This window comes from Varroa destructor, unplaced genomic scaffold (assembly GCF_002443255.2).
Source record: "Varroa destructor unplaced genomic scaffold, Vdes_3.0 BEIS01000423.1, whole genome shotgun sequence".
In the NCBI taxonomy this organism is placed as follows: domain Eukaryota; kingdom Metazoa; phylum Arthropoda; class Arachnida; order Mesostigmata; family Varroidae; genus Varroa; species Varroa destructor.
Genome location: NW_019211876.1, coordinates 53,028 through 65,174, shown reverse-complemented (window position 1 = coordinate 65,174; position 12,147 = coordinate 53,028). Strand labels below are relative to the sequence as shown.

Below are 12,147 nucleotides of genomic sequence, written 5' to 3'. Positions count from 1 at the left end.
TGGCCCTATGGCATTCCGTGTCGCATTCGTAACAGAATGGGATTGCTCTTTCGCAGACATGTGCCGTGTGCCCGGTGTTCCCACAGTTGTAGCATCTCTTCCCTTCAACTGTCGATTTTTCAACGCATTCATAAGCTTTATGTCCTACCATTTGGCATCTGTAGCAGTTTGGTAGCCTGATCCATTCCCTTATCTTACATCTGTATGGTCCAACCTGTATCGCTCTTCTTTCCCTTATATTCTTTGCCAAGGCTGTTGGTATTTGTATCAGTGAGTACCAGCTGCTCTTCGACTGTCGGGGGTTTCCAGCTGTTATTTCCGTACTTTCCGGTAATCCCAGCGCCGTTTTAATATCGCTTGCTATCTTTCTTCCCGTAGCCAACGGATCTACGTCCCATAAGGCCAGCGTGTGCTTACTTATCCTCGTGCTTACCTCCATTTTCATGCCCTCCTCGTTTTTAAGAATGTTGGCTATTTTTGTGGCTTCGTCCTTTATATTTCCCTGTATTCTGAGCAGAACGTCTCCTCTTGCTCCTTGGGAGACTCCTATTTTACCGTCTATTTTTGTGGGTCCTAGTTTCGTTCGGACTCCCGTCAGCACCTCGCTGTAGGATCTGTTTTCTCCTGCCTTTATTCTTATTGTTGTGGTCTCTTCGTTACGTCTTCCTCTTGTTATCGATTTTTCGTTTTCCTTCTTTTCCATGTTTTGTTTTTGTGTATTCTCCTTTTGTTCTCTACTTATATTAATATCGCACCCGAAATATCTGCCATAAACCTCCAGCAGTTTTCTGGTGTTCTCGGTATCAGCTTGGTCAGTTATTTTTATTATTGGTGTTGCTTGTCCTTTTTCGTCCTTAAGAGTTTTGACTACTTTCTTAATCATTTTTGTTAGGCCCTCTTCTGTCTCCTCTTTATTTATAACTCCTATTATTATATTTGTTTTTGCGTTTTCCGCTATTCCTTCCCCTTTCGCTTGCCCTGTCATAAGGTTGAAGGAGCTTCTACTCGTGATTAAAGCAACACTACCCGCTGTCAGTTTTTTTGCTTCCCTGGCTCCACTAATTTGAGCATCTAGTTGTTTAAGTAGCCTTCGGTCCTGCTCGAGGTCCTTTTCGATTATTATCGCCCTGGTATCTTTAATGTTCAGTATGTTTTCCTTTATTATTGCAACCCGCTTGAACACTTTCTTGGGCCATTTCTTCCTAGCCACACGATTAAAGTCCTCTTCTGTTTTGACTGCGGTTAGTTCCGCTTCTATCTCCTCCTCTATCCTTTCATCTTCTATTTCTTGTAGGCGTTCCCTTTCAATCTTCTCTTTGCATCTATTACACAAGATATCCTCTCTATTTTTCTTTTGCGTTTCCCTTTCCTCATTCCCTTTTTTTCCATCTTGAATTTCCTGTTGTTCTAGTTCCAGTATCTTGTCTTTTTGCTCTTCGAGGTTATTCCTTTTTTCAAGTTCGGCCTTTTTTCTTAGCTCCTCGGTTCTTATCAAGGTTGTAATAGCTCTGGCCAATTGTCTTGCGTTCTCCTTGATGTCACTTGGTATGACTTTATGTTTCTTGCATCGTATTTCCGGAATTCCTGAGAGCTTTTTGACTGTGTCTATGGCGTCATCCACGCTTTTGGATTCTGTTCGTACTTCTTCTTTATTTTCTTTTCGTCTCTTATCTGTTGGGTTTATGTCCTCCGTATTATTTACCGAAAATATTTCTTCCATAGTTCTTTTCCTTGTCCCAACCTGTTCCCGTGTTTTACTTGGGCCTAGCCCTACGTAGCTTTTATGCATCTTTTCTTCATGTCCTTCCTCTTCTATTCTTCCTTGTTTTCTTACTCCTTGTGTCTCTTCTTTTCTTCCAGGGTTGGGGACCCCTCTCGCCAGTGGCACTGTGGTACCGGCATTTATTTTATTCTTGTCTTCCATTTTATCTGTTTATATTGTACTTTAGTGGGTCGCTAGACAACGTGGGTTGTTCGAACCGTTAGCCTTCGACAATTATCGAAGGGCGGGTTTACAGACGTGTGGCCTCAGCAATGCCCCCCGCGTATTGCTGCAGGGCCCCTTCCGGTCGTCATCCGGCACTACAACAATAGCGGGATTTTTGGTCAGTTGATGGGGCAGCCAGGTGATGTTGACTAGACGCCCGGGCCCCTGTACTACCTGCCAGCCCGTCAGTGCCCCACGGTTTTAGAGCGGTACCCTCACGTCTGTCCCTGCCCAACGACTTGTCTTATTTCCTCCGGCTCTCCCGAATCCGACGCTTTCCGTCGTTGCTCCCCTGCTCTTCGCGTCGTTGAAGCCCTCTGAGTTAGCTTTCCTCCGCCACAAGAGTCCTCGAGGGCCCACCGTTTCTGTTTCGCACCAAGTGTCCGAAAAACAGTGAGGATCTCCCTGAGGGCTGGTTTTGGTCCGCGCCGGGTATCCTTTCCCGGTACCTATCATATCTGAAAGGCCTTCCCCTATCCGCCACCTGGGGACGCGCCCGGTAGGGGTCCAGCAACCCCTGCCGATCGTTGGGTCATTCCTGCCTCTTTCATCGATCGGGCCTCCGGGAACCTAACCTAACCTTTTCCTTTTTTTCTTGGAGGTTGAGGGCAAATGCATTATGCAGACCAGGCTTCACTGAATTGTGTTTCGTCCGGTACTGTGGTACTCTCACCCACTAAACCCTGGACCTCTTTATCAGCTTGGGTCATGGTTCGGGACATAGTCTAATATTACTTCGAAAGCATAGCTTGCAGGAACGGGCGTTGGGCTTCTATCCCCCCTTGTCACGTTCTGGTCCATCCTCCGTTCGAGCTCTCCTGCTCCCCGGATGTGCTAAGTCCCGAGCGGGATCTTGTCCCCTCCTCTCCCGTAAGAGCTGCCTGTAAAACATCGGATCCTTGCTCGTCTCGAGCTTGTCCTTCTGTTACTCTTTTGCAGCTCGTCCTTTCGAACCTTTCCTTTTTTTTTCATCAATAGTCAAAGAAGGCCCTAACCTTATTCCAGTTTCCCCTGTCCTTTGCCATCATTTCCACCATTTCCTTTACGCTACCCTTCATTGATAGTTCTCTATGTGCCTGCTTATCTCTGACCCCATTTAGTGCCTTATAGTAAAGCACAGTATACTCTACTCTGTCTTTCATGTCCGACACGCAGAGTACGCAGGTGTCCGCTTGCGCTTTGCCGATCTTTGCCGTGTAGGTCTAAAACTATCCGTGACCCGACAGGACCTGGCCAGAATGATACGTAAGCTCTCTACAGGTACTGCAAGTCCATTCCTTGACATCTGGAATTAGATGCCGGGTCCAGCTGCCCGGAAACTCTCCTATACTATTGGCCTTGGGAGTTTCCCACTGTCGCTGCCATTTGTCCATCATGGTCTCGCAGGCCATGTTATCGTCGTTATTTACGTTTCTCAGATGACGTTCCGCTCTGTCCCTAACAAGCAGGTCCCATGTAACCAGCACTAGAAAAGCTTCGATTGACACAGTGCTGTACGCTTTTGCTACGCGTATTGCTGCTATTCTTTGAGTGGCTACAAATACGTCGCGGTTGGCTTTTGTTCTCAGCGCCGTATCTGCCCACACTGAGGCGGCGTAGAGCGCTGTAGCCTCCGCCTGTCGTGACACCTATTGGGGGTTGATTTGTAATACCTCGAAGAGTATCAACCGTTTTAATTATTGGTTTCGCTCTACTTTGTCTCCTCCGCCTGGTGTATGGTGGCTTCCCATTCTTCCTGGGCGGTTTCCTTTGCGCGTGGTTTCTTTTCGTTGGGTTTAGCTGCTGGCTTTGACTTATCCGTCATTGCTGATACAGTTGCCGAGGTCGTAGTTTTAGTCTCCTGTCTCACGCCGCAATCTTTTGGACCTTGCTTTTTTCTTTATAGCCTCGACCTATTCTTTCAACTTCGGGCAGGCCATCGAGTTGATCCAATGTCCTTCCATTTTGCACGTCAGGCATGTGGGATCACCTGGGTGCAGTTTTGTAACATATGTCCTTTAGTCTCGCACCTATAGCAAGTATTTTCTTAATTATGGGTAGCGATAATTCCTATTTTCCCAGCTCTCTTGGTGCTGTCATTACTTTTTCTTGCTTTTAATGCAGAGCTCAACCATCTTATCGCTTCCTAATGAGAGGAAGGTGTATTCCAGCAAATTGCGGGTTGTTTCTCTCGACATCTTTTCCGGGAAAACGACTGACACCGCCTTGACACACAAGTGGATCAACTTGTTCACAGCTGTTATGAGATCATCCACGACCAAGTTTTTGGGCATGTTGTCTGCCAAGTGTGGCATCTTAATAACGATTAAACATTTAGGAGTTGGATTACTCGCGTCCATTTGGGTCGTGCTTTCAATGTCCACGGTTACCTGCGACATGACTACTGTCACCTCTTCGGCTAAGAGATGCATCCAGACTTTCGCCAGCCCTGGTAACTGTGGTTTCAGACGTCGGAGTAGGGCCCGATCTTTTTCGTTTCCGTCTTCTAACAGCATAGGCCTGTCTGTCCGACTCGTTACGATAACGACTGTCGTTTCCTTTGTCGGTTTGAGTAGAGTCTCTAGCCAATCCTCCTTCATGCACTCGTTGAAGCTCTTCTGTAGCTAATAGTTTCCTTCTGAACTCTCTTGCCCTCTACTCTTTTTCGGAATGCTTGCCAATCGGCCTGAGTTCCCTGGCCTGACGTTTCTGTTTTCTGTATCACCTGTGGCCCCCCTTGTTTGCACCGTAGTAGTTCGACTTCAACTCTGAGTTAGGTCACTTAATTTATGCTTGATGTATCAACATTTGCTGTAGTGCTTTCTCTGCGTTCAAGCTCAGCGTTTTTGTTCAGCCCTTCTGTCCTGATTAGGGCTTTAACTACCTTAACTAGTTCCTTGACGTTGTCCTGTATATCGGACAACCTTGTATCTTTTACACAAGATATCAAGCGGTGTAATATGTTTTGACATCGTACCATAAACTCATCTAAGCTCTTTGATTCCAGCACAACTTCCTCGTTCGTTTCCTTTTTTCTTTTGTCCGATGGATTTATCGCACCCAAGTTATTTAATGAGACGACCTGAGTAGCCCGTGGTGGTCGATCCAGTCTGTCTTTTTGTGCAGCTTTATCGGCTATTTGTTTTGCCCTTGTTAACGTCCGTTCTGTCAGCGAAGACTTCGAGAATGGATACGTCTCTTCCACGCCACAATTATTCCGTTCCATATTTTTCGTTTATTTACTGTTACATTCTTCGTTTCGTTCCGGGATAGAAGCCCCGCCCGTCAATGGCACTGTAGTGTCAGCACTTTTCTTTATCGTGAATTCCAAGTCTTATGTTCTAGCCCGGCTTCTGGGCCACATATAAGGTGTTGGTCGTTCAAACAACAGCTTATTTTTGTGCTCGACCTGCTGCTAAGTGGGTTTCTCACGTGTAACCTCAGAAATGTTTCTTAGTACTGTTGCAGGGTCCCACCAGGTCGTCATCCGGTACTGCAACTGTATTCAGATCTTTTGTCAGATGATGGGGCAGCCAAATAGTGTTGACTCGGTGCTCGGCTCCCTGTACTATCTGCTAATTTGTCAGTGCTTCACAGTTTTAAAGAGCTACCCTCGCGCGTATCCCTTCATCGCGGTTGGTCACACTGCCTGCAGCCTCCCTGATCTACGGTTATCTGCCCTTGCTTTCCTGCTCTTCACGCCGTTGAAACCGCTCATGCTTGGCTTCCGTCTGTTGCAAGAGCCCTCAAGGGCCTGCCGTTCCTGGCTTACGCCGGAGTCAGGGAACGATGAGAGTTCCCCTGAAAGCTGGCTTTGGTTCGCGCCCGGTATTATTTACCGGAACTGATCATATCTGGTAAGCGTTCCCCTGTCCCCCACCTAAGGAAGCGCCCGGTAGGGGTAAGCAACCCCTGCCCGTTATGTCTTTGAGACATTCCTGCCTCATTCGCCGGTGGGGGTCCTCCAAAAACCTAACCTAACTTTACCACCTAATCACTTCATTAGTTTCCCAAACATTTTTACCGATACACTCTGATCCTCCTGTGCATATCCTGTGCAACAGCTGCGAATAGTCCCCTTAATAGACTCTCTATCGCACAAGCTTATATATGTACATATATAAACTTGATACGCATCACTTTGATTGATGACCTTCTTCTATATTTCTTGTAACATCACAAAATAATCACCTTAGAATTTCTAGAGTCTTCGAGTAGAAAATTGTACCAAGTGATTTTTGCATCTCACCATTAAAACTGAATTAACACGATTGAGAGATTGAAACAAATTATACTCTGATAACGTAAAATCGGAGCTATACGGAGGATGCATTAAAATTTTCTATCCAAATTTGCTTAATTTTAATTTGGTCGATTGCTAAAGATGTGTGTGGCCTAACATTGGCACGATGGATTATTTTATTTGTATTTTATGGTCGTATGCAGACCACATTTCATTTGTTATCAACCGCTTCAGAAACGGCCGGATATGGTTGCATTTTTTGCGGATGGAAATATAATTGAGTATATTATTTTAGGTTATTGTTATATGTCAAACGGTATCTATAAGGAAAGGATGACTAAAAGCGAATAACAACAAGGTTTCTAATAATAATGAACTTGCTAAGAAAAAAACAGTAAGAACCCAGAATTCAAACAGCAATTTATTGTAGCCGATCACATTCGCGGCCATTTAATTCAAAGATACTATCTAATAATGTTCAATCTATCATGGTCCACACTCACAATCTCCAGTGCAAAGATAGATGGCGTCCCTTCATTCATGCAGAGTCTCGGTTTACACAATGTAATAGTCGATACAAGTGTTCTACGCACCACGTTCTACACCCCTATGCCTTGGTCAATCTGCTTTGTATTGGTTGCGACGTTTATACAAAGGTACCACGAGACAATCCTTGATATATCATCAAGATGTAGCATAACAACACAGTTCTAGATATACGGCCTAAACGCAGCACCGACGTATGGCTATAGCAATGGCAACGATGTTGTATAACAATCAAACACTCCAATTCCCTTTCGAGGTGCTCCATGTGCTGGTCGAATCGACTGCCCGATACGTATTTAACAACAAACTTACCCCTTAACGAGCAAACTATACAAGACACTATTTACAATTTGTCGGGTAACAAAATTAAATCACAGTAATAATGAGAACGCGACACATGACACACTTCAAGCGAGACAACAAATCACAGACAGTAATTTCACAGTATTGGAGACTCTGTGCGGTGGTCAACACCACGACTAAGCAGGTGGCTCTCGAGCATCAGTACTCTGCAACGATGTGCATCCCACTCGCATCCGCGTCTAACGACAACTAAATAATCGGAATTGTTTTTGTGAACAGCGCACACATCGTCCGCCAGACGATAGACGATGACCCACAGATGCACGCGCTGTCTGTGCTATGTGCCATCAACGCGCATCATACACAAAAGCATAAGAGTGATGTGATAGTTTTACGAATATACTAATGATGAGCAAAGTAAACATGAGGATAAAAAGAGGAGAAAGCTATATACTAACAGGTAGACAGCAAAGCGACAAACGATTGTTCCATAATAGGAGAAACGCTACTCTTAACATATATATATATATAGTCACAAATCAACCCATCTAAAAATTTCACATTGTCGGGTTTGACCAGAGATATCTCCGTAGTTAACCTAGCTGTCTATATGCAGTTTTTTTTTGTTATAAGAACTGCCTTCTTCTGCCTTCTAATTATAACACATCCAACGGCTCGATCGCTATGCGAGCATTTTCGAACTGTTGTAGAAGAAACTGTTTGAGCTATTACGTAGAATTCAAATATCCAATTTCACCTCCTGTCGTTCATGGAGAAACATAGCTAACCGAAGACGTAGTACAGCCATGATCGTTACTTCTATCTATTGGATGGCAGTGGCGTATTTGCAACTACCAAATATTTTGAGGTGGATTTTAGTGATTCTGGCGTTTTTTTGACTACATATAAACTTGTAATGTAAAAGAATTATAAGCAGCAGATTCTAATACGCTGCTACGTAGTAAATATCACGATAAAATATATTATACATTGCGTTGAGTTTATTGTTTCGATTCTATACGCTTTAATTGCCTTTTTCACAATATAGCATTCTAAAAGGTTTCGCGACGTAATACTGTCTATGGTTTCTTGTCACTGCCAAAAGGAAGAAAACGCATGCGTTAAGTGGACGAATAAAATTAATCTATGAATTTTGATTTATAATAAGGACCATACTTCTTAATACATTTCAAGCAATTTTAATATCTTATAATAAAGTTCACAAGAATCATGCTCATGTTGATGGTCTTCACATCTTGTGGTCACCCAGCCTTCACTTTTCTCCAGGCCTTTTAATATCCATCCATAGTATGCCGACACACGAACAAAAACACCACCGTATTTAGTTAGACACTTTGTCGAGCTGCGCCCTTTCACGTAAGACGTTATTCCAATAACGTACATCTTGTACGTTGACGGAGAGCGATGCATGAGCGGTCCACCAGAATCACCCTAATTGTAATCGAGCGCATAATATAAGCTGTAGTTGTCATTTTGCTAAAAAAAGAGAGACGATTTATGCTATATATATATATATATATATATATATAATTAATAACTTTTTAAGGTTTCTAAAGAACTCACCCCACAAGGCCCATGGTAACCTCGCTTGGCGCAGATCTGATATTCAGGATTAAATTCTCCATAACGAGCCCACTGAATAGAGCAGCGATAATCGCTCTGTACTCGAAGATCAACGTATTGCAAAACCTGCGGAAACTCTGAAAAGCAGGACATAACGTAAGCCACCTATCTTACAATTACTTTTATTATATAGTGATGAGTAAAGGTAAATATTTTATTACTTGGTTTTTGGGTTTTGCCGGATTTTTTATACCCAGCGACCCCATGGCCAGCTACAATTGCAGTTTCCCAGGCATAATCTCCCATCCAAGGGTAAGGTAAACAAACTGGACGTAGGGTGGGCCCATAGCGCACCGGTTCCGACAAAATAAGGAGAGCGATATCACGAACGAGACCTTCATGAATGTAGCCGCCGTGCCTGTTGAAAAAGAATTTATAAGTTGCTTCGAACGGCGGCTCGGAGGGCCGAGTACAAAAGGTCTAAAAACTCTGACGAACTCGGGTTTGATATTGTAACTCAGATACACTTCTATAAACTAAAAATTGCTTGACCTAATGTGTACTTAATAAGGAGATCGTATTCATTTTTCAATATCTAAAAAACCGTTATCATCGTTTCAGCTTACATTCGAATGGCTTCGACGGTTCTTTTAACAGTCTGATGCGACCGCAGATGAGGATTAGCAGAACCCATCAACACGATGATGCCACCTACGTAGTCCTTACTGAAAGAGCCCAAATAGTTCCCGTAGTAAAATTCCTAGGATGACCATTTATCGAACTGTCCCGTATACTTTTAGCTGCAAGTTGTAGGCCTATGCAACTAGCATACCATAAGCCACACTTGCCTACTACGTTTTTTACTAACCCATAAACGCAATGAGCGGCTGTAAGAACGTGTCGATCCGAAATAAGACTGCCTGTACAAAGACCGAGCTTGCCACGTTCGTCAACGCGGTAGAGTTTAACCGCCCAGGGAAACAGATGGTCGTCCGCAGAGCTGCCATTGAGTACTCGCTTTGTAATCGCACTGCGACCATCTACACCGCAATTTGCTATAGTGCAATACAGAATAGGTTCTCTTAGATAATACGTAAATCCACTGATAAGCTCTCTAAAAGTATAAGATGACTTTCGAAACAAAAATTCGCACCCGTACACTTATTAATACTAATTTTAATCTGTTTAAACATATAAATTACTTGTTTTAGTAAAAAGAAGCGATAAACTCATAGACGATTGAACGGTTCTTATTATACATGCTCATTCTGCATCCATCGGCACTTTTTCCGTAAGATATATACGAGACACGAGAGATTCGATACACACAGTTTCTCGCATTTTATTAAAAGTTCATAGTTCATACCGTCGTTAAGCGCAGCATTTTGAGGGTACGCCGGTTGTTCTTGCTCCTCATCGGATACTTCATTATAGTAATCACTATAGATATCGTGCCTACTAAGTAAAATAGGCTTACATACAGCACCGGATGTATTTACACAAACACACCAGCAAAGCGTCAATAGAGTGGAAATTGTTGCCGACCGTATCGGTACCGAACCAAGCACCATATCAATAAGCCTGCTTTTGGTAGATATTACCATAAAAACGTGTTCTTGAACGGCCACACAATCATATATAAGACTACAGATTTCGATTCACTTGAGTGAAATATGTTAAGCATACGTGCAAGGACGCCGGGTTAGAGTTTATATGATGCTATTTAGATGTATACTGCATTAACATCGTGAAACACACTACGCATAGCTCGTTTCAACAACAGGATGTCACATTATTCGGAAAACAACTTAAACGTCTGCGAGTGTCCTCCAACTGTCATTTCCTACAGACCAGTTTAGCTAAATTATACACGAAACCTTATTAGGAGCGAATTACCTTCCTTTGTAAAAAAAAACTATATGGCCTGTCCGCAGTACATTGCGCTCTGTACTAAAAAATCCATCACATAGCTTGCGATATAAGTACGCAACTCATTAGCAAAAAATATTAAAGAGAACCATATGTAGTGGTCAACAACCTAACTATCTTCCTCCTGAACAGCAGTAAGTTGCTAATAGACAAGCAGTAAGAAAGACGTTGGTAATCTTTTACCGTCAAACTGACTAAGCGTGACAGACTGCTACTTTCTGCAACGCTGCTGAAGAAAGTGACATAGTGAATTGAGCGCGGGTAAACACAAAAACATAGGCGCGTTCATCGAGTAAAAATAAGCTTTGGGTAGTCAAGCTGTACCATGAGTTTGCAAAACTTTCCACCTGGGCGAGAGTCTGCCGCCTTCTCATAGAATATAACTAGATTTCAATGGAAGAATTCAATGAAAAACCAGTTTCCGAACATGTCCAGCATTGGTTCCTTACAATTAAACAAAATGCTCTACAATTCTAACCATGAGCAGTTGCCCGAGCCGAGCACTCTGATCTGCTAGATCACACCGAATTAGTCAATTTATCCCTGTTGGTCTAAAAGTCGTATGTTCATGAGGTATCCAGCCTTAGCCAACAAGTGCTGTCGTAGTCAAGCTCAGATTGAGTTACAGCATATCCGGAGTTATTAACGAAACGACTCTTAGCGTACATTACTAATATTTTTCTAGATCATCTTTTTGAAAGGCTAAGGTAGTGTTTCAACATAGTGCACACTACAAACTTGCTCAAGATTTTTAGACTTCGTAAACATTCGAAATAGCGTATTCGGCAGTTGAAAAACGATAACGGGGTTGAAAGCTAAATGATATGTTTCTACAAAGGGTTGTTCATAAACGTCATCATAAATAAATCAAATGATGTTATTTGTGCTATTGGAATATTGATAATCTATTGATAATATGTTTCCGTAGTGAATTTCACCTGATTAGATCTAAACAGCACTATAAACGGCATCACTGATAACCCACTGGTTAGCAGAGCATTTCACGAAAACAGGTCACGGTCACATACGAACAAGCGTAAGGGATTCCAAAACAGCTTATGTTCATTTGCGTCATTTAGCTCAGTCTAATAGGCTAATTGCATATGTATGGTGAAGTTAAAAAACACATTAAATATTGAAAAGCTCGCTTCGATTCAACGACAAAAAGTTAACCCAATCAATCAAGGCTCTTTTCTATACCTTCGTACGTTAAAAAATAGGTCTTTCTTTGTTCAAGTGAAAACATCCTATTAAACTTGAAAATATAGGTGTCAAGCATTTGGAAGATGTATACAAACCTGAGACAGATAAAAATGAGCCATGCGTACTTTTCATAAATAAGACAGTCAGTTGGCGAAGAGAGGCGGTGCAAATACAAAGCCTTAATCCGTTATATGTGTTGTCTGTCGCTCCGGGTTCGCGAGAAGCACGGATTAAGATTATAAAACTTTGAAAATTCTTATTCAATTACGTATGAAGGGTCATTTAAAGAATACGTAATTCTCATGTCGTGCCTTGGCTGCCCTAGTGGCTATATATACATGCAACGTATTAGCGAAACTAAATTGCACTATAT

General features: G+C 42.7%; 1 protein-coding gene and 1 long non-coding RNA gene across 2 annotated transcripts; one reads left to right on the top strand and one right to left on the bottom strand.

Annotated features, from left to right (window-relative positions):
• The first annotated feature begins 7,226 nt into the window (after window positions 1-7,226).
• On the top strand, window positions 7,227-9,539 carry LOC147754138 (uncharacterized). The gene is made up of 3 exons (XR_015318142.1): window positions 7,227-7,518; window positions 8,626-8,798; window positions 9,264-9,539. It is a non-coding gene; the product is annotated as an uncharacterized LOC147754138 (long non-coding RNA).
• LOC111255089 (chymotrypsinogen A-like) lies at window positions 8,040-10,246 on the bottom strand. The gene is made up of 6 exons (XM_022816731.2): window positions 10,009-10,246; window positions 9,511-9,697; window positions 9,269-9,367; window positions 8,864-9,060; window positions 8,643-8,779; window positions 8,040-8,510 (listed from the first exon to the last, which is right to left on the bottom strand). Exons 1-6 carry the CDS (start codon window positions 10,244-10,246, stop codon window positions 8,238-8,240), a joined length of 1,131 nt encoding a protein of 376 aa, XP_022672466.2. The 3' UTR covers window positions 8,040-8,237.
• Window positions 10,247-12,147: the final 1,901 nt, after the last annotated feature.

What these genes read in the sequence shown, in the direction of transcription:
- LOC111255089 (XM_022816731.2), bottom strand. Translation starts at nt 10,246, where the DNA reads ATGGTAATATCTACCAAAAGCAGGCTTATTGATATGGTGCTTGGTTCG. An exon ending in GCCGCTCATTGCGTTTATGG is followed by an intron (nt 9,368 to 9,510) that starts GTTAGTAAAAAA and finishes GGGCTCTTTCAG; the next exon opens with TAAGGACTACGTAGGTGGCA. An exon ending in ACCGTCGAAGCCATTCGAAT is followed by an intron (nt 9,061 to 9,268) that starts GTAAGCTGAAAC and finishes CTTTTTCAACAG; the next exon opens with GCACGGCGGCTACATTCATG.